This window comes from Oreochromis aureus, linkage group 9 (genome assembly GCF_013358895.1).
Source record: "Oreochromis aureus strain Israel breed Guangdong linkage group 9, ZZ_aureus, whole genome shotgun sequence".
NCBI lineage: Eukaryota > Metazoa > Chordata > Actinopteri > Cichliformes > Cichlidae > Oreochromis > Oreochromis aureus.
The window spans coordinates 5,998,861-6,021,528 of NC_052950.1; the positions used below are offsets into that span (position 1 = coordinate 5,998,861).

General features: G+C 39.6%; 1 protein-coding gene across 2 annotated transcripts in view; it reads left to right on the forward strand.

The window, feature by feature from the left end:
• rsu1 (Ras suppressor protein 1) overlaps window positions 1-22,208 on the forward strand; it is a 41,196-nt gene extending 18,988 nt beyond the window's left edge. The window contains exon 9 of one of the 2 annotated variants that reach the window (XM_031751240.2): window positions 20,849-20,951. In XM_031751240.2, coding sequence (XP_031607100.1) covers window positions 20,849-20,951 — 103 coding nt within the window. Of the gene's footprint in view, window positions 1-20,848 lie in introns of both variants that reach the window. The other variant, XM_039617597.1, reaches the window with a different exon arrangement.
• The last annotated feature ends 460 nt before the right edge of the window (window positions 22,209-22,668 follow it).

The window sequence follows — 22,668 nt, forward strand, 5'->3', positions numbered from 1 at the left end:
TCCTCCATGTTCATTATCCCATTTACTCTCTGTAAAGCACCAGTTCCATTGGCAGCAAAACAGCCCCACAGCATAATACTACCACCACCATGCTTGATGGCAGGCATGGTGTTCTTGGGGTTAAAGGCCTCACCTTGACCACCTATCAGAAAGTACAGGATGTCCCTCATAGTAATTTTTGTCTTTGTCTTTTGGCTTTGCTAAACTAAGCTAATACCAAAACACCCAAAGTGGAGAGGGTGGTGTTGCTGTTGAAACTTTATTTCCTCTGGTAAAATCAAATGTGACACTAATTAGTGGAGTGCAAGTTGTGGCCTTGTAATTAATCCAGACCAACGCAAAAGCTTTTTACCATTCAGCTTGAGTTGCTTCCCTTTCAATTGAAGTCGAGGTGAAAAAAGAAGTCAATTAGACGGCTTTACGTTTGTGAAGATGTTTCACCTCTCATGATTTATCCCAAGTGAAAAATCAAATTTTTGACACTCTGTAACAGATTCAGTTGGCATCACAGATTTGCAAGTACTGGGGGATGTATGGGACTTGCAGAAAGTGATTTTAAAAAAGGCATCTTCACTGAAAATGGTTTTTAGATACATAATATGATGACCTTTAATAGGAGGGGGGGAAATGGACAAATGTAATTAATGTAAGGATTTTTAATTTTACTGGATCATTTTCATAATTTTTTGATCACTTTTAATAGAGCAAATATTGCACTAACACTACAGCCACACTAAGGAAAACAGTGGTTCAAGGTCACAGCACAGTCAACATTTTTGTAACCTTTTGCTATAAATCTTTGTCTTTGAAATGGTTGCTTCACTAACGGGGATCATTTCTTTGACAACTTGCAGTCAGTTGCTTTTTTCAAAGTGATTTCGTTACCTCAAGACCGTGAAATAACTGACAGTCATTCTGCTGTAAGTCCGACATCAGTTAAACAGAAATTCATAAGAACTACTTACATTTGAGTTCAGCCATCACCTCAAAGATTTGAAACAGAATTTCTTTCACAGACCACTTTGCTTTTGTATATGAATAAAAGCAATATATAATTAGTCCCTTACTGCAAAAACACAAAGTGCAGAGTGAATTGGACTCATTGTCACAGACTGACTCCAGTTGATTGCAAAGCTTTGCCAATCTGCCTGGGAGTGATCCCATTTGGTCCAAGTATTTTCGTTATTGTCGTGAGTCGTTCAGCATCCTAACCACATGCTGCTGGAAGCGGATGAAGTATGCATTTGACGAATGCTGATTGGTTGACTGGTGAGCTGGAATAGGGAAGGGAGTTACGGTGACAGAGTTCACCAGAAATGTGAAAACTGCAAGAAAAAAAAGATAAAGCTTCAAAGATCAAAAACTACAGTATAAAAAACACAGACCGTTGCTGCAGAAACCTTTTGTTGTTTTTAATGGTCTTTTGTTATAACTTCACTCTTATCTGTGGTTGGCTGGCGGATCTACAGCAAAGCAAGAGTGACCCACAGACCGGTTATACCACATACTTTGTACAATGACAATAAATTCTGCTTAAGCCATAACTTATGTTAGTTTTGGTAAGTGGTGTTTATGTCTGAGGTCATTGTGTTAACAGAAGGATTTTATGAGTGTGATTGTTAACTAATCCTTCCATTGGTCTGATAACAAAAACAGAGAAAAATGTATGAGATTTATTGGGGATTAAACTATAATAAAAAAAAAAAAAGCTGAACATTTAGCTCATTTCATACAACATGCTGATCCAGTATCCACATTCAGAGGCTAAGTGACTAAACTTTGAAAAAATACCACATTATTGATAACAGTTTATTTTCAGTTAAGTCTTCAGTTACTCCTTATGTGATGAACAAGAAGGTCTACGCTGGTCTCAGCATCTGGACAAGCTTAACTCCACTCATGGCTGGTTTTCAGTTTGCTGTTCCAACGTACCACACTCTGTGAAAGACACAATATGAATAGACTGTGAAAATAAGTAAATAAGAAATAGGTATTACTCTAAAACAGCACAACAGAGAAAGAGAAGATGTACACACGTATGCACACACTCGCATCTAGCAGCAGCCTCTCTTTTGACAGGTGTTAATTTCTTCACAGCTTTATTTACACCTGACTAAATGTCCTTCCTCTTCAAATCGTGTCAACACACACACACACACACACACACACACACACACACACACACACACACACACACACACACACAGAGCTGTCTACACCTCCAGTTTCTGTCTAATGAAAATAGAAAGAATATCTGGCTGTTATCATCTTATTGCTGTGGTGGGAAAAATCATTTTAAATATTTTTTTAAAAAAAAATAAATCTTTCTTTCTATCATTCTCAAAAATAATGTTTTCTTGAAAGTTGAGTCTCTGAAATATTTTTTTAAAATGCAGACCTTACATAGATTAATTTAAATAAAGTACAGTTGTGGTCAAAAGTTTACATACACTTGTAAAGAACATAATATGGCTCTCTTGAGTGTCCCGTTATTTCTACAACTCTGATTTTTCTCTGATGGAGTGATTGGAACAGATGCTTCTTTGTCACAAAAAACATTCATGAAGTTTGGTTCTTTTATGACTTTTGACCACAACTGTATATGTATCCCCGTTTAGATGTATTCTTTTCTTCTGTGTCAGATGCGTTTGTCCTACTCCACATGTAGTAGCTGGCTTAGCAGAAATGGGGACCTAAGCTTTAGTATCATTAGTAACAAATTAAATTCCCATTACGGTTGTTAACCCAAACAGACCTCATTCTGTCCTCTCTTAGGCTGTCATTTCATCCCTCAATAGATGCATTTAACCACAACAGTCTAAACGGATGTTTTCAGTCCTTTGTCTCATATTCGTTCTGGAAACTGGTTGATCCATAAAAGTCACCCTGTACAGCCGCCTATGTCTGCTTATCCATCAAGCTCCCAAAGACCTATTGAAATGACCAATGCAGTCATATTCCATCTGGCCGAAGATGTGTATCGAATGGCTTCAGGAAAATGGTAAACATACTCAACAAAAGATGTGTTATCGCCTAGCGCAATCAATTTTATCTAAAGTGCCAAAAACTGCACTTCTGGACTTGAGCCCTTTGAATAAAGACCTTATTATCTGCAAAGATTAATTTTAAATATATATATATATATATATATATATGAAGATTGTTTTACATAACTGTAGCACAGAGTAAAGTAGTACAATGTTGATTTCATTTTTGTGTTAAGTTTTGGTACATTTTCGAATTTTTTTTCTAAGAGATCCACTGAATTTGGGTGAATAAAGATGAGCAACTTTATTTTGATGCAAATATTTGAACTCTAGTGTGGTACAATGATAGGATGCCACTTTGCAACAAGTCCAGTCCTGAAATCAGTCAGAGCTTCAAAACTTCAAAGTGAAAGAAGTTTAAAAGCAGCAGAATAGAAGGTTATACCCATTGTGTTCTGTTCTACAGAAAGCATACAGAGTAGTCACAGTATGTCTGTAGCAGAAGTAGTATTGGTGAATGTAAAGTCAGTACTGTCACCAAACACTTTTTCATGGAAAAAGAAGTTGCTGAACAAGTTTCTAACTTGGGCGGATTAAGGAAAAGAGACATATTTGTAATAAATGCTCCTAAGAGTGAAGGGGTGAGCTCATATATATTTTTCATTTTAGAAAAAGATGTATTCAAATATCCAAATTAACTGGCAAAATGCATAAATATGAATAGATGCACATTTGTATGTAGTTCTATTTCATTTCATTCCTAATTTTATAAATTCCACATTTTGTAAATGTGAGGAATTTAGTAGAAATGGGCCCATGCCCAATCTGGTTAAAAACCGATGAGTGTAGAAGGGTAGCAGAAAGATATCCACTATGTAAAAGATTTGTTTCTGATGTAATTTATGGTTACTAAAGTAGTACTCACATGCACTACATATCTGTCAGAAGACTGGTGGGTCAGCTTGAAATGTAACTAATGATAAAGGCAAAGAACTTTTCCACCATTGGCTAAAAACCTTAGTTGTTTCTCATGAATCTTAGTTAGGAACTTTCTACTCCTTTCCTCTGCCTTTTAGTCCCCCTCTGCATTTCCCTTTTCTTATCTTCACTGCAGCTCCTCCTTTTTACAAACATTACTTGACTGTAAATGATACTACGTAATTGCTCGGCAACTCTGTTGAAGATGAGGAGGCTGCAAGAGGAACGCCTCCATCAGATCAATGGCCTTTGGCCTTCATGCACATTTATCATACACGCATATATTCACATAGATATTTTTAACTTTTTAACACACACACACACGCACGAAAAAGAAAATCAGATACCAACTTTTATTCTCTTTGCACACGCAGGCATACATACAGAACTTTGCTGTGATTAATTAAGCCGGGTGGAATAGCAGAACTCTATAAAGACATCATCAGGAAACTGAATCCATTCGCCTCTTTTCTTCTGATTTTAATTGGCCCTAACAGTTCATCACTGGAGCTATACATGAAAACACACACACACACAGACAGAAATGCACACACTTAAAATAAATAGGAAATCTTTATCTTGACCTCTAGCTAGAACTGTTTTGCTCTTGACTGCTTGCATTGGTCATGTGCCTGTACAACTGGTTTGATATCTGGTTCCAGCTTGCTCAGCACAAGAGCAAGAGAGATAGGAAAGGAATAGGTGGGAGCTCAGACTACATGTCTGCTGCTTGTATTTACATGTCATAGATTTTAAGATAAAAAAAAAAAAACAATGGGAAGAAGTTCTTGTAACTCTGCAGATATCAGATGGCATAGTAATAAGAATGATATAGGGGTAACAATCTAAAACGACAAGCAGATGAATGTAGGGCATAGGACACAACATGTGTATCCATTGTGCAAACACTGTCCCCAAGACATTATAGGTTGCACAGTGTCGCAGTGTCGCAAAGTGCTGTACAGGTCAACCTCTATTAGAGGTTGACCTGTACAGCACAATATAATTAATTGCTCCATAGAGTTTCTCAGTGGTATTACAATTGGCTCTTCTGTCCCAACGATGGGCATCGCACCACACCACATGACTTTGCAGTTTTTTTGTTGTTGTATTTTTAGCTCAGCTCTCTATCAAGAATTAGCAAATCACACATGATGTTAAGCTAGTGAAGAAGCAAGAATATTCGCTAAAGAGGTAAAGTGCATTTTTTTTCTTGGTCTTTCCTTGTTTGTTTTTTGATATTGGGTATATCCATCCATCCATCCATCCATTTTCTTCGCTTATGGCAGGGATAGCTCAGTAGGTAGAGTGGTGGCCCCATGATCGGAAGGTCAGGGGTTTGAATCCACTGAACGGCTACCCAGAGGTACCCCTGAGCAAGGTACTGTTCCTACATACTGCTCCCCGGGGGCCCAGTGGCTGCCCACTGCTTTACTGAGTGAATGGGTTAAATGCGGAGAGGGATTTCCCCATGGGGATCAATAAAGTATACATTATTGTTATTTATTTATCCTGATCCGGTTTGCGGGGCCAGCAGCATAAGCAGAGAAGCCAAGAAATCCCCTCTTCCCAGGAAACTCCTCTAGCCTTTCCAGAGGAACACCAAGGAGTTCGTAGGCCAGCCAAGAGATATAATCTCTCCAGTGTGTGCTGGGTCTGCCCCGGTGCCTCCTCCCGGTGGGACATGCCCGAAACACCTCACCCAGAAGGCGCCCAGAGGGCATCCTTGCCAGATGCCTGAACCACCTCAACTGGCTTCTTTCAAGGTGGAGGATCAGCAGCTCTACTCTGAGCACCTCCCGGATGGCCAAACTCCTCACCCTATCTCTAAGGGAGAAGTCAGCCAACCTTCGGAGAAAGCTGATTTCTGCCATTTGTATCCACGATCTTGTTCTTTTGCTCACTACCCAAAGCTCATTACAATAGGTGAGGGTAGGGACATGGACCAACCAGTAAATTGAGAGCTTTGCTTTTATGCTCAGCTCTCTCTTTACCACGCCGGACCGGTACAGCATCCACATTGCTGCAGCCACAGCATCTGTCAATCTCCCGCTCCCCTCTCCCGTCACTCGTGAACAAGACCCCGAGATGCTTAAACTCCTCCACTTGGGTCAGGAACTCATCCCTGACCTGGAGTGGCACTCCACCCTTTTCCGGCTGAGGACCATGGCCTCAGATTTGGAGGTGCTGATTCTCATTCCCACCACTTCACACTCAGCTGAGAATGCCTCCAGTGTGAGCTGTAGGCCATCACCTGATGAAGTCAACAGAGCCACATCATCTGAGAAAAGCAGAGATGAGATCCCAAGTGGAAGCCTTCCGCCACTTGGCTACACCTAGAAATTCCCTCCATAAAAATTATTAACAGAATCGCTGACAAAACCTAATTGTAAAAAAATAATTATAGATGTTTAAGGCTGTAAATCCCCTTACTACAAACTTTATACACTTTTCTCAAACAGGCATGAACATTTTCACACTTTTCTCTGTTGTTTAAACGCTCTCAAAGTTCAAACCTTTGTAGAAAAATAAGTCCAGTATTATAGATTGAAACCAAAGGCACCTGCAGTTGCCTTTGATGGTGCAAAACGTTTAAATCAAATCAAATCATTTTTATTGTCATGTCACATGTGCAGGTACACTGGTACAGTACATGCGAGTGAAATTCTTGTGTGCGAGCTTCACAAGCAACAGAGATGTGCAAAAATACAATAACGTAAAACAAGCAAAATATAGGAATGGCTAAATCTGAAAGTAATAAATATATGTACAATATATAAGAGTATATGCATTACTGGATGTGTATACTAAATATGTTTTTCTACGTGTGTGTGTGTGTGTATGTATACATATTTTACAAATTAAATAGAGTAAACAATAAAATAAAATATATAAAATATACAGAGGTTGGTAGTTGGACATGTGCAAAACAGTGGCATTAATGTACAGTGTGGAGTGCATAATGTTGAAGTTCAAGTAGTGAAGGTGAGGTGTCTATGACGTGTTCAGCAGTCTGATGGCCTGGTGAAAAAAGCTGTCTCTCAGTCTGCTGGTTCGGGACCGGATACTGCAGAACCTCCTTCCCGATGGAAGTAGTCTGAACAGTTTATGGCTGGGTGACTGGAGTCCTTGATGATACTCCCCGCTTTCCTCAGGCACCGCTTCCTGTAGATGTCTTGGAGGGAGGGAAGCTCACCTCCAATTATCCGTTCAGAGCACCGCACTACTCTCTGGAGAGCTTTGCAGTTGTAAGCGGTGCTGTTGCCATACCAGGTGGTGATGCATCCAGTGAGGATGCTCTCAATGGCACAGCGATAGAAGGTCCTGAGGATGCGGGGGCTCATGCCAAATCTTTTCAGTCTCCTGAGAAAGAAGAGGCGCTGCTGCGCCTTCTTCACTGTTTTGTTTATGTGTCCTGACCACGTAAGATCCTCAGCCAGATGTACACCAAGGAAGCGGAAGCTGCTCACTCTCTCCACAGCAGCACCGTTGATGGTGATGGGGGTGTGTACTTCTCTGCACCTCCGGAAGTCCACTATCAACTCCTTTGTCTTTGTGACGTTGAGGGTGAGATGGTTGTCTTGACACCAGTGGGTCAGGGCGCTGACCTCCTCCCTGTAGGCCGTCTCATCACCGTTGGTGATAAGACCCACCACTGTAGTGTTGTCCGCGAACTTCACAATGATGTTGGAGTTGTTAGTGGCTGTGCAGTCATAGGTGTAGAGTGAGTACAGGAGAGGGCTCAGTACACACCCCTGTGGAGCACCAGTGTTCAGTGTGATGGGGGATGAGGTGATGCTGCCCAGTCTGACCACTTGGCGTCTGTCAGACAGGAAGCTAAGGATCCAGCTGCAGAGGGAGCTGCTCAGTCCTAGATCCTGCAGTTTCCTGTCCAGCTTCGAGGGAACGATGGTATTGAATGCTGAGCTGTAATCTACAAACAGCATTCTCACATACGTGTCTCTCTTCTCCAGGTGTGACAGGGCAGTATGTAGTATCAGGGCTATGGCGTCATCAGTGGACCTGTTGTGGCGGTATGCGAACTGTAGGGGGTCCAGTGAGTCGGGTAGTGAAGAGCAAACGAAGTCCCTGACCAGCTTCTCGAAGCATTTGCTGGGAGGGAAGGGTTGAAGATGTGTGTAAACACTCCAGCCAGCTGAGCCGCGCATGACTTGAGGACGCGGCCGGGAATCCCGTCCGGACCAGTAGCTTTGCGTGCGTTCACCTTCCTGAAGCACTTCCGCACATCCTCCTCAGACACAGTGTGCGCACTGACGTCATCCGCGGTACGCGTTTAATCGACATTGTGAGTTTTTTCCCCAACAAATACAACAAACATACAGTACAGCACTTCACCCATATGGAAAAGAAATAGTAAAAAACTTATAAAAGACTTGCATAAAATGTGGCCTACTTCATATAGTGAATCACATAAGGCTTATATGATTTACTCATGAAAGTGGCCACTTTCTCATTACTTTCATATATTGTTTTAGTAAGTATGCAAAACATACTACTTTCATTTATATAATTTTTCAAGGGATCTTATATCTGTTTTCACTCTTGTATGCTTTTCATACAAGTTTCACACAAGACAGATACAAACTTTATAAGATTTATATATATCTTTTCCATATGGGCAGAGTCACACGGCTAGTGATTGAAGATTTATGTAAATTTGACAAGCTTGAACGCATTCTGTACTGTACAAGACCGCGGCACGAGATTGATTGACAATCGTCTACAGCCAATCAGGATGCAGAGAACAATGCGCTGTAAAAAACAAAAAAAATGTGTAAAATTGCACACAAAAAATCTGCGAAACAGCAAGGCCGCGAAAGGTGAACCGCGTTATAGCGAGGGACCACTGTACTAGTTGAGCACTTTGCTCTCAGACTGTAGTCTTACTTGTGAATTTGTTTTGTTTATAAAAGTTGAATGGGAGGCAGAGCCTTCAGCTGTCATGCCCCTGTCCTGTGGAACCATGTCCCAGTTTGTCTTGATGTATGTACAATCATCCAGATAAGGCAATCCCCCCAAAAAGTTGATTCCCTTCATCTGAGCGTAGCATTTTCAGTGGGAGAAATGTTACGCCACTAATTAAGCAAGTCACTCATTTCTTCAATAATTAATGAAGAAACTCACATCACAGGCTATTGTTTGCCAGTGGTGTTTGTTTCAGTCATTGCGCAAATGTCTTCTTTATAAGGTTGGGGAAACCTGCAGTCAGCTGAGAATCAATCAGCTGACTGAAGACACTACGTCCAGATGAACAGAATCAACTTTCTGGGGGGATGTCCCAGTTTGAATTTGTGAGACAGTCTTTCTGTCTGATTTGAAGATTAGGTATTAAACCTCACCAGCATAGGTTTAGGAATGGATCAGGTGAACTTAAACCATTGCATAGTTATGCTGCAAGGCCAGCTCTGCATCCCTGTTTTTGTTTCCTCTCCCTCTGGCATCTGCATCGCTTGCTGTTCCAGACAATAAGCCACAAAGCACCCAGTTGGGTGGGATACTGTCAGTCCAATCCCAAGACAGGGTTCAGGCCGTCTATTAGTTCGACGACTGTATGTGATCAGCGCGTTAGGTTCACAGTAGTTAGGGACGCTGTGCTGCTGCATACATCTGTATGCGCCGCTATCTTGTTTCCATCAAGATGGCGGCAATAAATGCTTAATTTACTGCTGGGCTGCATATGAGAAAAAACATTAAAATGTGGAAGTTGTCTTTGAGCTTCCTGGGAGTTTCCAGGTTCAGGACAGAGAAAATAACACATCCGTCCGTGGCCTTCATCCCACACTACAAGATGATCTGAAAGAACTGTGATGACAGGGAATGAATGCACAAAATTAAATTACACATGCAGAATGCAGAATTAATTTTGAGGGTTTTTTTTTAAATAAAACAAATATTGCATCACTCCACACAGGATGAACAGCAGCGTTGTCAAATGAAAATTAGCAAATGACTTGGCTATTGTCTGCTGTGTTTCAGGTATCATACACACAGATAGTGTATGCTACACTATCTGGAGAATTAAAGTGGCACATTATTACAACTGTGATCTCACCATTTTGTGAGGACTGCAGTTCCCCTCAGTGTGATTGTCACTTCAGATGTCTGCTAGTTTGTGTGATCCTTAGTCATGTAGAGAAGTCCTGACCCCTGCAGGTCCACATGGATATGGAGGTAGAACTGAAGAAGGTTCTGCAACCTCCACGTGGTGGAGATGTTATTTAGTATCTGTGATAGTGACAGTAAAAATTAAAGCTGTTCTGAGTTTATACTACACTCTGCATAGCATAAAATGTAGTAAAAAATAAATAAACAAAAAAGTGTTGCTATGTTTAGCAAAGGCAAACTGCATATCAAAAAAGATAATCAGAACAGATTATCTAGCATGTTACATTTTGGTTGGTGTAGTTAGATATTTGGTTTCTGATTGTCAAGTATTGTTAATAAAAATATAGACCATTTAAACACTCTTCATTTTAGAACAAGCACGAATTACCTTTCATATATGGGTTTTTTTTCTATAGGTTAAATCTTCATTAATAAATCCTACACATTTTTGTATCATCATGCTAATTGGTGTGCCTTAATAGTAAGTTTTTATTCCAGTTGCAGAAAATGCAGATCAGTCTTTCTGGCTGTTTTTTGTCTGTTTTGTTTTTGTTTTGTTTTTATATGTAGATTTTAGATCATTTTCTGGCTGCTACAGGATATTCAGCAGTAGCAGCATGCTTGATGCTGACAACCTCAAGACATGCAATGGACTTTTTTTGGTATTATTTTGCATGATTCAAAACAATACAGTAAAGTGATTTGCATTTAAAATGGTTTTTTATTTAATATCATGGATAATGCTTCTCAGATATGCATCAGAGGGAAGCATTATTAAAGTAATTAGCTTTAATTAATTGCATTTAATACTGTCAGGATGGGTGTGCCAGTAGCGCCATAAAAATTAGATCAACTGTTTGTTCTAATATGACAGCATATTGGGGGCAATGCACATTTTTTATTTGAGGTGGTGTATCTCATTGGCAGTATTGTCACTACAGCCGCTCACCCTACTTCTCTTTACCTTAACATAGGTGTGACTTAAAAAAAATTTAATTTAAAAAGCATTAATGAAAACTGGATCCTAGCATCAATAAGGCTGCATTATTATTCTGTCTTAACACTCATTTAATTTTTCCTTTATGACATACTGATCATTTCTCTCTACTCCCGCTCCCCCTCTTCCCTTTTATCCACGAGCCTCTCATCCATCAATGCTTGGTACCCATAATTATGCGAATACTGCTTGTTTTGACAACACCAAGTGTGCTGCATTGGCTGTCCACATATTGACTTAATGAATAATCACTTTTGTTGAAAGGAGCATATTCAATGAGTTACCACAGTCCTGAGCTCCTTCAAGCAGCTCTATTGTGTTCATTACAATAGCTGTTTCCACTGTCTTTTTTCACATACTGACAAAATTGTAATCATCTTTGTAAAGGATTTAGATCTTTTTAAAACATTATACAATTTAATTTTATTAAATAGATACACACCTTTTTTTACATTAAGACATAAAAGCATAAAACTTAAAATCAGTTTAGAAGAGAGATCTATTTGAGATAACACAAGAATATTAACTTTTTTTTTTGATTGTTTAGAGATATTAATAGTTCTGCTGATCTCCTGAGGAGGCCTTTCCACCTTTCCACACCAGTTAGAGGTCGTCCTATGTTGAGGGTATGGGCAAATCAAAGAGCCTTACAAAAGAACATTGCAAAAGACACCCAAGATATTCATTCCAGTGACGTGTGAAATGAAAGTGTATTTGATGGACCCGCAGCCTGTCCAGGCTGCACCTAGCCTCTTACCCAGTCTCTCCCTGACCCTGATGGGTTGATGGGTGGGTTGATGGGTAGGTTGATGTGGGGTTGGGTTGGGGGGGGGGTACCATCAGATGCAGATGGGCAGCTAAAAAATTGCCTGAAGTACTTCTATTGTTAACATGCTTTAGAGCTATGTTACTGGTTAAACAGTACACTATTTTAAAATAGTAGCCCTTGTACTTAATTTTCCTTTTTGGACATAACAATAAACTCTGTCAACAACCACGTCAAAGTGTACCATACATTTCTCCAACTAAGAGTTTGGATAGCCTAAAGCCCCTCACATTGAACAAGTGGTTAAGAGGATTGATGGACGGACAAAGTAGCAATTAGAGTGGTTAACAAGGAAATTTTGTTGACATTACTATTAAACTTCTTCTTTTTTAATGATGTCCAATTGATTTCACATTGCCAGTGCAAACCTGAGGTATTTTGGTATACTTTTATTCTATGCTCCTAAGCAGTATCTGTAACCTGCATCAACACCTATCACCAGTTTAGAATCAGTAGTTAACCAAAGCATGCTATCAAACTATGGAAGAAAGCCAGAGTACACAGTGGAAACAAGGATTAGAAATTTACATCCAGAACCTTCTTGCTGTGATGCAGCAGCACTAAGTATTATACCATAGTTCACCTTGTTTCCACTGAAAGGTAGAACTATGTCCCCAATTCCATGAATTCTGTTAAAGCAACAAATACGTTATTGCTTTAATCCCCATGCTTTTGACTTGATGACCTTGACCTTTTGAGCTGTTGGTCACAACATGTTTTGTTTTTTTTTTGCCATATAAATGAAGAGTCATGAAACTTTGAGATCACGCCTCATATTTGCTCATAATCCAGAGAGTAAACACAATATATAGCTGTGTTTACAGACTAGATTACAATTATTAAAGGATCATAGAGGGATTAGAATTCATCCTGAAATTAACATGAGTGAACCATGTTTAACAGTAATCCATCCTGTTGATGTTGACATAATTCAGCCTGGACAAAAGCTGAGGACCAATAGTCAGACAGTACCATCCCTAGAGCTCTGTTTACATGGTAAAAACTGTCAACTGCCCCTATGCCTGGCTGATTCCAGACACTCCCAGGAGGTTCCTGGCACCTGCCCCTGCCCCATTATCTCCTCTGGGATGGCCCTAGTGGGCAAGAAGCTCTGCAAAGCACAAGGATCCTACTTTGTCTCAACTTGTCTCTCTGTCTGATATGTATCCCTGCAGACCCTAAATGGTGATGTGGTGTCTCCAAACAGACAGGCTTTTTAAAGTAGGGAAATGTTAAATAGGTATCTCTTTAGCCTTACACCGCACTTTATTGATCAGAAATACTCGCACTCACTACTGTGTGCATCTGAGATACTTAAGGGTACATATACTGACCTTCCAATTAGTGAGCAACTCACTCCTTTTGAGCTGTTGCTGCACATGGCTAAAACCCAGCTGGTTTTGTAACACTACATCTAGCCAGAGAGTTGCTGTTGTACTGTTTCCAAAGGTAAATGGGTTTTGCATGAGTTAAGGCAAAATGCCCATGGAAAGCAAACACTCATGTTAAAATGAAAAAGAGTTGCCTACTGCTATTCCTCCACTGGGTGTATCTCCGTCTGTCCCACTCCTCTCTGTTCTGGCCTGTGTGTCTCTCTGCCCAGGGCTACAGTTGCTTTGATGGGCAGCATGGGAGGGGGTTGGCATATTTAATTCCCAGATGAGAGGTTTGACATGGGATGGAGGCAGGGTGAAGAAAACGAGACACTTCAATCATAGACTGACAGTATTCACTATTGTGGATTTGTATACGCACATTCTTAGGGTGTGTATGTGTGTGCGTGTGCATGTGCAGCATTAGCTGTAGACATTCAGTGACATGCTTAAGCTTTTCTAGTGTCTTCAGTGTCTTGTTTTGAAAGCGATGTTTTGAAGTACGTATTTTAGCTGTCTGCGTGCATTGTCTTTTCAGGGCCATAAATATAAGCTATCTGTTCTAGCAATCTGTTCTTAAAAAATAAAATAATAATAATCATAATAATAATAATAATGATGGGGCCCTTGCACCCCAGGGTTCAGGGCTGTATGTAAGGAGTGTCATGCATTCACATGGGTGTCAATTAGAAAATGTATGCGTGACACCAAATTTAAAATTTTATGATTTGAATTATCAAAATTTGCAGTGGTACACTACAACAAAAGCTACACAATTTAGCATGGCTGAGGTCTGTAGTTCAGCCTGACCAAATTTAAAGTCGAACCCTTTAAAGTTCCCATTTTCACCACTAGATCAGTAGATTTCAGTCTAGTGAGAGGGAAAACAGTGTAATCAACAGTGTACCACTGTGCCCCACAATGGCTGCAGCCAGCAGGTTTCCATTACTGTTTGGACTGGATCCTCCTGGAGTTTTTCCCCTATCCGTAGAAAGCTGTTTACTCACTGTTTACCTCAGCTATCAATGCCGGGTGAGAAGCACCAAGTTCTGTTTAGGCTATAAGACTTCTGACCGATGACAGCAATATAGCGATATCAATACAGTGATAGAAAATTGTTCCCAGCATGACCTGGAAACACCTTCAAACACACCATTCCTCTTCGTCAAATTAAGTCTTGCCACAAGAACTCTGTGTTGCTTGGTAGACCACAACAAATTGCTTGTTGGCACAATACCAGTGTTAATTTAGCTGAAATTATGAATGTTATCTAATAACCAAATAAAAATGGTGAAATTTAGCTTTGATGACTTCCCAGTCCCAGTCTTGTTACATTCTTGCTTGCCAGGTATTTCCCCATGCTCCATTTCTATGTAATCTGATTTTAGAAACATTAACTTTGTGGTTAATTTATAAGTTTTGTATCAGGACTTATGGTGAGGCCATATCACAGAAGAGCATGAGTGGGCCCTTAATGTCTATTGACATGGTCCCTGGGATGATTAATGGACAAAAACAGTGGATAGCGGTGCCTAGCCCATTAAGCTTGATCTTAAATCATTCACAGTGAACCTTGGCTAAAAGAGGACCACAAATGTCTGTAATTTAATTATGATTATTCTAGGTAATTTCTTATGGTGTGAGTTTTTAATTAGTGTTCAGGGATTTGTATTTAAAATGATTTGTATTTATACATATAGAAGGAAATCATGGGTGGCTCCCTTTAAATGTTCAGGTCATCTGCTTTCATAACCGCATCTCAGTGTAAGCAAGCAAACACTTCAGCATTGACCCTCCAGTTTATGAAGTTTGAATGCCTACAGTCACCCTGTCCACAGACCACCCAAGAGAAAAGCCTGACAGTTGCATAGACTCATCTCATTCAAACCAAACTAACAAATGAAGGGATCTCTGTACGTCTGTCTGACATTCTGTCTAGCCTATCTGTGTAGCCTATCACTACAACCGTTCATTCAATTCTATTCAGACTTTAAAGGTGTGTTACTAAGGATGAAAGAAGTGTGTGGATATTACACTCCTCTGTGACCTCATTAAAATCTCAGCAGTTTGGAAGTTTTATATATAAATCTCAGATGACGGTGACATCTCCCTTTGCCGATGCCAACAAAAGACAGTGTAAATAATGGCTATTGCAGAAACTGTTGGGAAATGCGATCTGATAGTGAGACAAGCTCTTACAATTTATGTTTCTGCTGTCTAATAATGGCATTTGGCCATAAAAAGCTAGACCATATTTGTAACGCATCATTGTTTTATTATGCTTTTTCTGGTATATCCATGCATGATAGAAATTGATCACTTTTTGAAATACAAATTATTGTTAAAATATATTTTGTACTAAATGTACTAATTCAGTTTAGAGATACAGTTTAAAAGAAACTGGATTTATGTGCACTACACTGTACATCGCTTTAATTCTTTATCCAAAATAACAACAGCTAAGAAAAGAAACTGTTGTCTTGATATCAATCGCAGAGACAACAGACACTCTGTGACTTTGGTGGCACTTTGACCTGGACCTGTTTCCTGCTGCATCTAGAAATTCCATTACATCCCATAAGTCACTCCAGGTCCTCTTAACTACAGCTATTCATCTATTTGGCAGTGTTGAAATGCACATGTGTGCAAGGTTGCCTTGGGTCAGGAGATAGAAGTAGAAGAGCATTAGATACCTGTTGGCTGGAAAAGGGAGAAATTTACTGAGGCTTCGTAACCGCTACAGCTAGAATAAAACAACTGACACCAGATAAAGGAAAATAGAAATAGTTGATGTTTAGAATAGGACAGTTACTAGTTGGAATACTAATGCATTTTTAAGAAGTCCTTTGCATTATTCGTTTTTCCACAAACGGATATACTCATTATGTACACCCTTCACCCCAATTTCCATGCCCCATACCCAATTCAATTGTACATGGTTCTCTCATCTAAGCATTGTCTAATCATGGAAGAGGATAAAGGGTGAACTCCTTGTCTCATTTCACAAGGAATGAGGCAATGAACAGTTTATACTGTTACCTGAAACAATGTCTAAACGCAGATAATTGAATAATTACAATATTTTTGTTTGGCTGTAGCTTTATAGCCATTGCTGGCCTGTGTGCACATGATGATCTCTGCTGTTAAACGCAGAATTTCAACCCTGGATTCCTTTTCCTACTTGTACTGTTTTATACATTAAAATAGGGCTGCATGATATTAGGAAAACCTGCGATGTGCGATAACTGTGATCAATATTGCGATAACTATATGACTTGCGATAAAATAAATAGCAAAAAAACCCACAAAAAAACGAATACATAATTTCCGTTTTACTGCAACAGTTTTATTTAAAGAAAGCTGCTGTATTAGCAGTGTAACAACAAAGTGCACTTTAACATTGAAACATTGCCCCCATAAAAAAATTTCTGAGGCTTGAATTCTGAAAGACATCCTTCCCGGTCTCCATAATTAGTTTTAAATAAACATAAATCAAATTATACTGCAAATTATCTCAATGCAGTTGTTCACCATTTTACCACTCACCAAGTAGTTATGATGTAAGTCAAAACTGGAGAGGAAACTTTACTGTAGTGCTTGCGTAGTTTTCAGCTTGGCTCAGTTCAAACATGACGGTCTTGCGGCATATTTCGTACATTTGTGGAATGGCAACATGGGAAAAGTAGTTTCGTGAGGGGATGCGGTATCTCCGGTCCACTTTATGTATCAGACTGGTGAAGCCCTCTCTGCTAACTGTATTTATAGGCATCATGTCTTTAGCCAAAAAATGTGTAATGGCCTCTGTTATTTCTTTGTACCGCTTCGACGTTTTCTCATAAGGAGTTCCACTTGAAAAACTCTGATACAGAGACGGCTGTTGGACTGCTGTGCTCTGTCTTAACATTAGCAACCTTTGTTTGGCTAGCCCTATCTTTCTGGAACTCTTCAAACAGTTCTCTGTGGTTGTATTGAAGATGATGGTGGAGATTAGTCGTGTTTCCTCTGGTGGTTGCCACGAGTGTTCGGCAACTTTTGCAGTTTTCCAAAGTACCTCCAAATAAGCGAGCTACTATTTTTTTTTTTTTTTTTTTTTTTTTTTAGCCACGAGTTCACAGTCAGTAGCGTACTCTGACTCGTTGCTGCAGCGTTGTTCGCTCCCCACCTACGTAGGAGGCGGGCCTCTAATCTATTTGATTGTTTAATGCCATGAAGGGCTCTATTCGACTGGTCAAATGTGTAAAGGGGTTTCTTTGATTGGTAAATTCTTTAAAGTACGTGTGTAAACATTTTAAGGTATCCAATTATCGCAGTTTACGCTGTTTTGCGATGGGGCCATCGCACAGGCTGATATCGCAATGACAATAAATTTTCGATTTATTGTGCAGGCCTACAATAAAATATAACCATATTTTGAATACTATTTAAAATTTTAAGCCTAGAACAGAGAAAAACAACACATTTATCTGTGGAAACATGCTGCAGTGAGGAGCAGAGAACTCTTTTCCAGTCCAATGAGCTCTCTTGCTTCTGTGCAAAGATGAGACCCATGGGACGGCAAAGGTGGCAGTGGGGTGAGAAGAGCATGTATGTGTATATGGTGGTGTGTGTAACTTACACTAAAAGGTATACTGCAATAATATGGACAATCAATACTGAACACAACAGCTGTGTGTTCACTGTTGATGATTTTCTTGATTTTTGTGTTACACTTAAATTGTCAGGCTGGGTGTGGTTCAGACTGGGTTATCTACCACTCAGAAGATTTATTGTTTGACCCCTGGCCCCTCCACTCTATGTATCAAAGTATCCTTAGGCAAGATACTGAACCCTGAGTTGCCCCGATCCATCCGTCAGAGTGTGTTTGAATGTTAGATAAAAATGCTTAAAAGGTGTAGATAAATGCACCACCTGAATGTTTGTATGATTGGGTGAATGAGACTTGTACAGTCGTGGCCAAATGTTTTGAGAATTACATAAATATTGGAAATTGGAAAAGTTGCTGCTTAAGTTTTTAAAATAGCAATTTGCATATACTCCAGAATGTTATGAAGAGTGATCAGATGAATTGCATAGTCCTTCTTTGCCATGAAAATTAACTTAATCCCAAAAAAACCTTTCCACTGCATTTCATTGCTGTCATTAAAGGACCTGCTGAGATCATTTCAGTAATCGTCTTGTTAACTCAGGTGAGAATGTTGACGAGCACAAGGCTGGAGATCATTATGTCAGGCTGATTGGGTTAGAATGGCAGACCTGACATGTTAAAAGGAGGGTGATGCTTGAAATCATTGTTCTTCCATTGTCAGCCATGGTGACCTGCAAAGAAACACGTGCAGCCATCATTGCGTTGCATAAAAATGGCTTCACAGGCTAGGATATTGTGGCTACTAAGATTGCACCTAAATCAACAATTTATAGGATCATCAAGAACTTCAAGGAAAGAGGTTCAATTCTTGTTAAGAAGGCTTCAGGGCGTCCAAGAAAGTCCAGCAAGCGCCAGGATCGTCTCCTAAAGATGATTCAGCTGCGGGATCGGAGTGCCACCAGTGCAGAGCTTGCTCAGGAATGGCAGCAGGCAGGTGTGAACACATCTGCACACACAGTGAGGCAAAGACTTTTGGAAGATGGCCTGGTGTCAAGAAGGGCAGCAAAGAAGCCACTTCTCTCCAAAAAAACATCAGGGACAGATTGATCTTCTGCAGAAAGTATGGTGAATGGACTGCTGAGGATAGGGGCAAAGTCATATTCTCCGATGAAGCCTCTTTCCGATTGTTTGGGGCATCTGGAAAAAGGCTTGTCCGGAGAAGAAAAGGTGAGCGCCACCATCAGTCCTGTGTCATGCCAACAGTAAAGCATCCTGAGACCATTCATGTGTGGGGTTGCTTCTCATCCAAGGGAGTGGGCTCACTCACAGCCATGAATAAAGAATGGTACCAAAACACCCTCCAACAGCAACTTCTTCCAACAATCCAACAACAGTTTGGTGAAGAACAATGCGAGGTGATAACTAAGTGGCTCGGGGAACAGAACGTTGAAATTTTGGGTCCATGGCCTGGAAACTCCCCAGATCTTAATCCCATTGAGAACTTGTGGTCAATCCTCAAGAGGCGGGTGGACAAACAAAAACCCACTAATTCTGACAAACTCCAAGAAGTGATTATGACAGAATGGGTTGCTATCAGTCAGGATTTGGCCCAGAAGTTGATTGAGAGCATGCCCAGTCGAATTGCAGAGGTCCTGAAAAAGAAGGGCCAACACTGCAAATACTGACTCTTTGCATAAATGTCATGTAATTGTCGATAAAAGCTTTGGAAACGTATAAAATACTTGTAATTATATTTCAGTACATCACAGAAACAACTGAAACAAAGATCTAAAAGCAGTTTAGCAGCAAACTTTGTGTAAACTAATATTTCTCTCATTCTCAAAACTTTTGGCCATGACTGTAGTGCTTTTAGAGCTCGAATTCAGTAGAAAGTCTGTGAAGGTTCTCAGTCATCCAGGTCATCGTAGTCAAAGGAATTTGCAAAGAAAAGCGTCTGGACTTCTTTGAGTTGCTTGAAGATGTTTCACCTCTCATCCGAAGCTTCTTCAGTTCTAAGGTCAAATGGCCGAGAGTCGGTTTAAACCCAGTGGGAGTATCCCCCAAAGAGGACAAAGGACCCCTGGTGATCCTCTAAAGCGGTACCACACCCGCTTTCACACCTTGGCTCATGTGATTAGAGGATCACCAGGGGTCCTTGTCCCTCTTTGGGGATACTCCCACTGGGTTTAAATCTGGGACTCGCCATTTGACCTTAGAACTGAAGAAGCTTCTCGGATGAGAGGTGAAACGTCTTCAAGCAACTCAAAGAAGTCCAGACGCTTTTCTTTGCAAATTCCTTTGACAATTCAGTAGAAAGGCAGTATATCAGTACAAGTTTTCATACCTTTTCTTTTGTGCATACCCCTTTCATGTTTGTAAGCAAAGACTTTAAAACACACAGGTTATTAGGGTTCTTGGCAGAAAGAGTACTCTTATAACTCATGTGAATTAGTTATAGACTTAATTCAGTTCACCATATCACTGGATGTTTCCACTGATCCACTCATAGCTTGTTTTTGGCCTTGCTAAAAAGTTTGTAACGGCCGTACATCCATTTTAGTTTGGTTCATCATTTCCCTTTTTTATAAGTAAACATCCACCTGTGTCTGGAGACTTGTTTTACACCATGTAGCATTTTGAGAAGTCATTTTCACAGAGCTTTCACAGTACAGATGTCTTTGAGTTATCGCTCAGCTTAGTCAGATTGTCTCTAATTGTATTTTTATGAAGTCAAGGCTACTTTTTAGTGGAAGTTAATTCACAAATCCTAGTAATGCATAAACAATTTACTTGTACCTGTAATTATTCTGACTCATTATGTGTAACAGAGCACTATCCGGAGCAAGTAAAGTTCACATTTTTTGGTTGACTATTACATGATCTTTTCTGAAAAACATTTGTGCAGCTTTTTGTATGCAATCATAAACATGCACGTTGATATTAAATGTGTCTTCCCTCCTCTTTTCCTCTCCCCAGTCTTTATGGCAGACACATGCAGGCCAACCCAGAACCACCCAAAAAGAACAACGATAAGAGTAAGAAAATCAGCCGCAAACCACTGGCTGCCAAAAACAAGTGAAGAAGAAATAAGAGGATGGAAAATCGACACTTATTTAGCAGCCAGATTCACTGCATGTGCCTTTTGTGCTCCTTTTTTGTTAAAAACCTGTATTGCAGTTAAATATATGAAGAGTGTTTCTGCATACAATGTGTCATTTGGACTTGTTAACTTTTAGAGTCTCTGTATTTGTGATTTGTTACTTATAGGAACTGGACATGTTAAAATTGATAAAGATTGCAAAAATGCGCAAATTGATTTAAGTACAAAAAAAAATTACTGTAATGTTATCTTTTAGGAAAAAAGGATTTGCTATATACCAAAGGAAAAAACTGAATTAGGATGATTCTACTTTTGTGTGAAAAGAGCTTTTAGGTATTTCAGAAACATTGTTAGGAGAGTTCAGATACACATGGTCTGTTACTTTCAAACTCTCCTATTTAATTCTTATAATCTAGCGTAATATTATGGTGCATATTAAAAATGCATTAACAGCTTATTTAGATGTTGTCATACATTTCGATACATTTGTTTTTATTCGTGCCTAAACTATGGAAACCGGTTAAGCCATTGTCAGTATATATATCACGTTGCCTGTTGTTTACCAATGTCTTGTTCTGAAGCATCAGTTTTTTTTCTGTAGCCATCTTCATCTTTGGAAAAATGCCATGACCTGCAAAGGAGATCTAACTATGAAACTGAGAGACACTGCAATCATGCATGCCTGCCCAAAATCACCCCCTGATTTATCATGCTTTTTGACAGTATTAGGGACCATAATGTACAAAATTAACACCACGTTATAAGACTTGAAATTAACGATTATTAGTGTTAAAGGAAGTGTTTGCTGAGGATATCTATCAAGTGATCAGAAGGATCATGTTTATGATCTGGCTTCTCTTTGCAATCTGAGGACCTGATGTCCATTAGAAGGAATACAGATTTAAGGTATACACTAGCTTAACTTTTTAGCCTTGGAATTATCATCCATCCACCATATAGAATTTATGGTGAAATCTGCCATTAACTGTATTCATCCCACTAATGAGAAGAATTTCAAATGAACATGAAATATTGTGTTTGAATCCCTCTGTGCTTTCCGTCTCACGTTTTCTCTCACATTCTGTTTTTCAATGCCAGATATTTCACGACCTTTCTGAATGTGTGAATGCAATCCATGTGCTTTTATACCAGTTCAAAACATGCTGGTCATTAATTGTACTCACTGCATTTCAGCATTTGCAAATAAAAAAGTGTACTTTTGTATTTTTCATTTAATATTTGAGTGCCCTACTTCCTACAAAATACAGTGGAGGTGAAGATTTCTTTGCATGTATTTCTTTCTGGAAACAGCAACGGCAATTCAGATAAAGGAAACCAGCTGAAAAAGAATCAGTGTTTTTGATGCAAAAGTAAAATCTTTTTGCCTGTCTTCTGAATGTGAGCTGTTGAATTGTTTTCATTTAATTTTATTTATTTATATAGCGCCAAATCACAACAGCAGTTGCCTCAAAATGCTTTATATTGAAAGGTAAAGACTCTACTATAATAGAGAAAATTTCCCAACAGTCAGATGACTGTCTAGGAACTACAGTGGGAAGTAAAAACACCCTTTTTACAGGAAGAAACCTCGAGCAGAACCAGGATCGAGGAGGTGCACGACCTGTTGGGGGTGAGGGGAAGAAGAAAGAACAAAAGACAATGTGGGAGAGAGGCAGAGATTAATGATAACTAATGA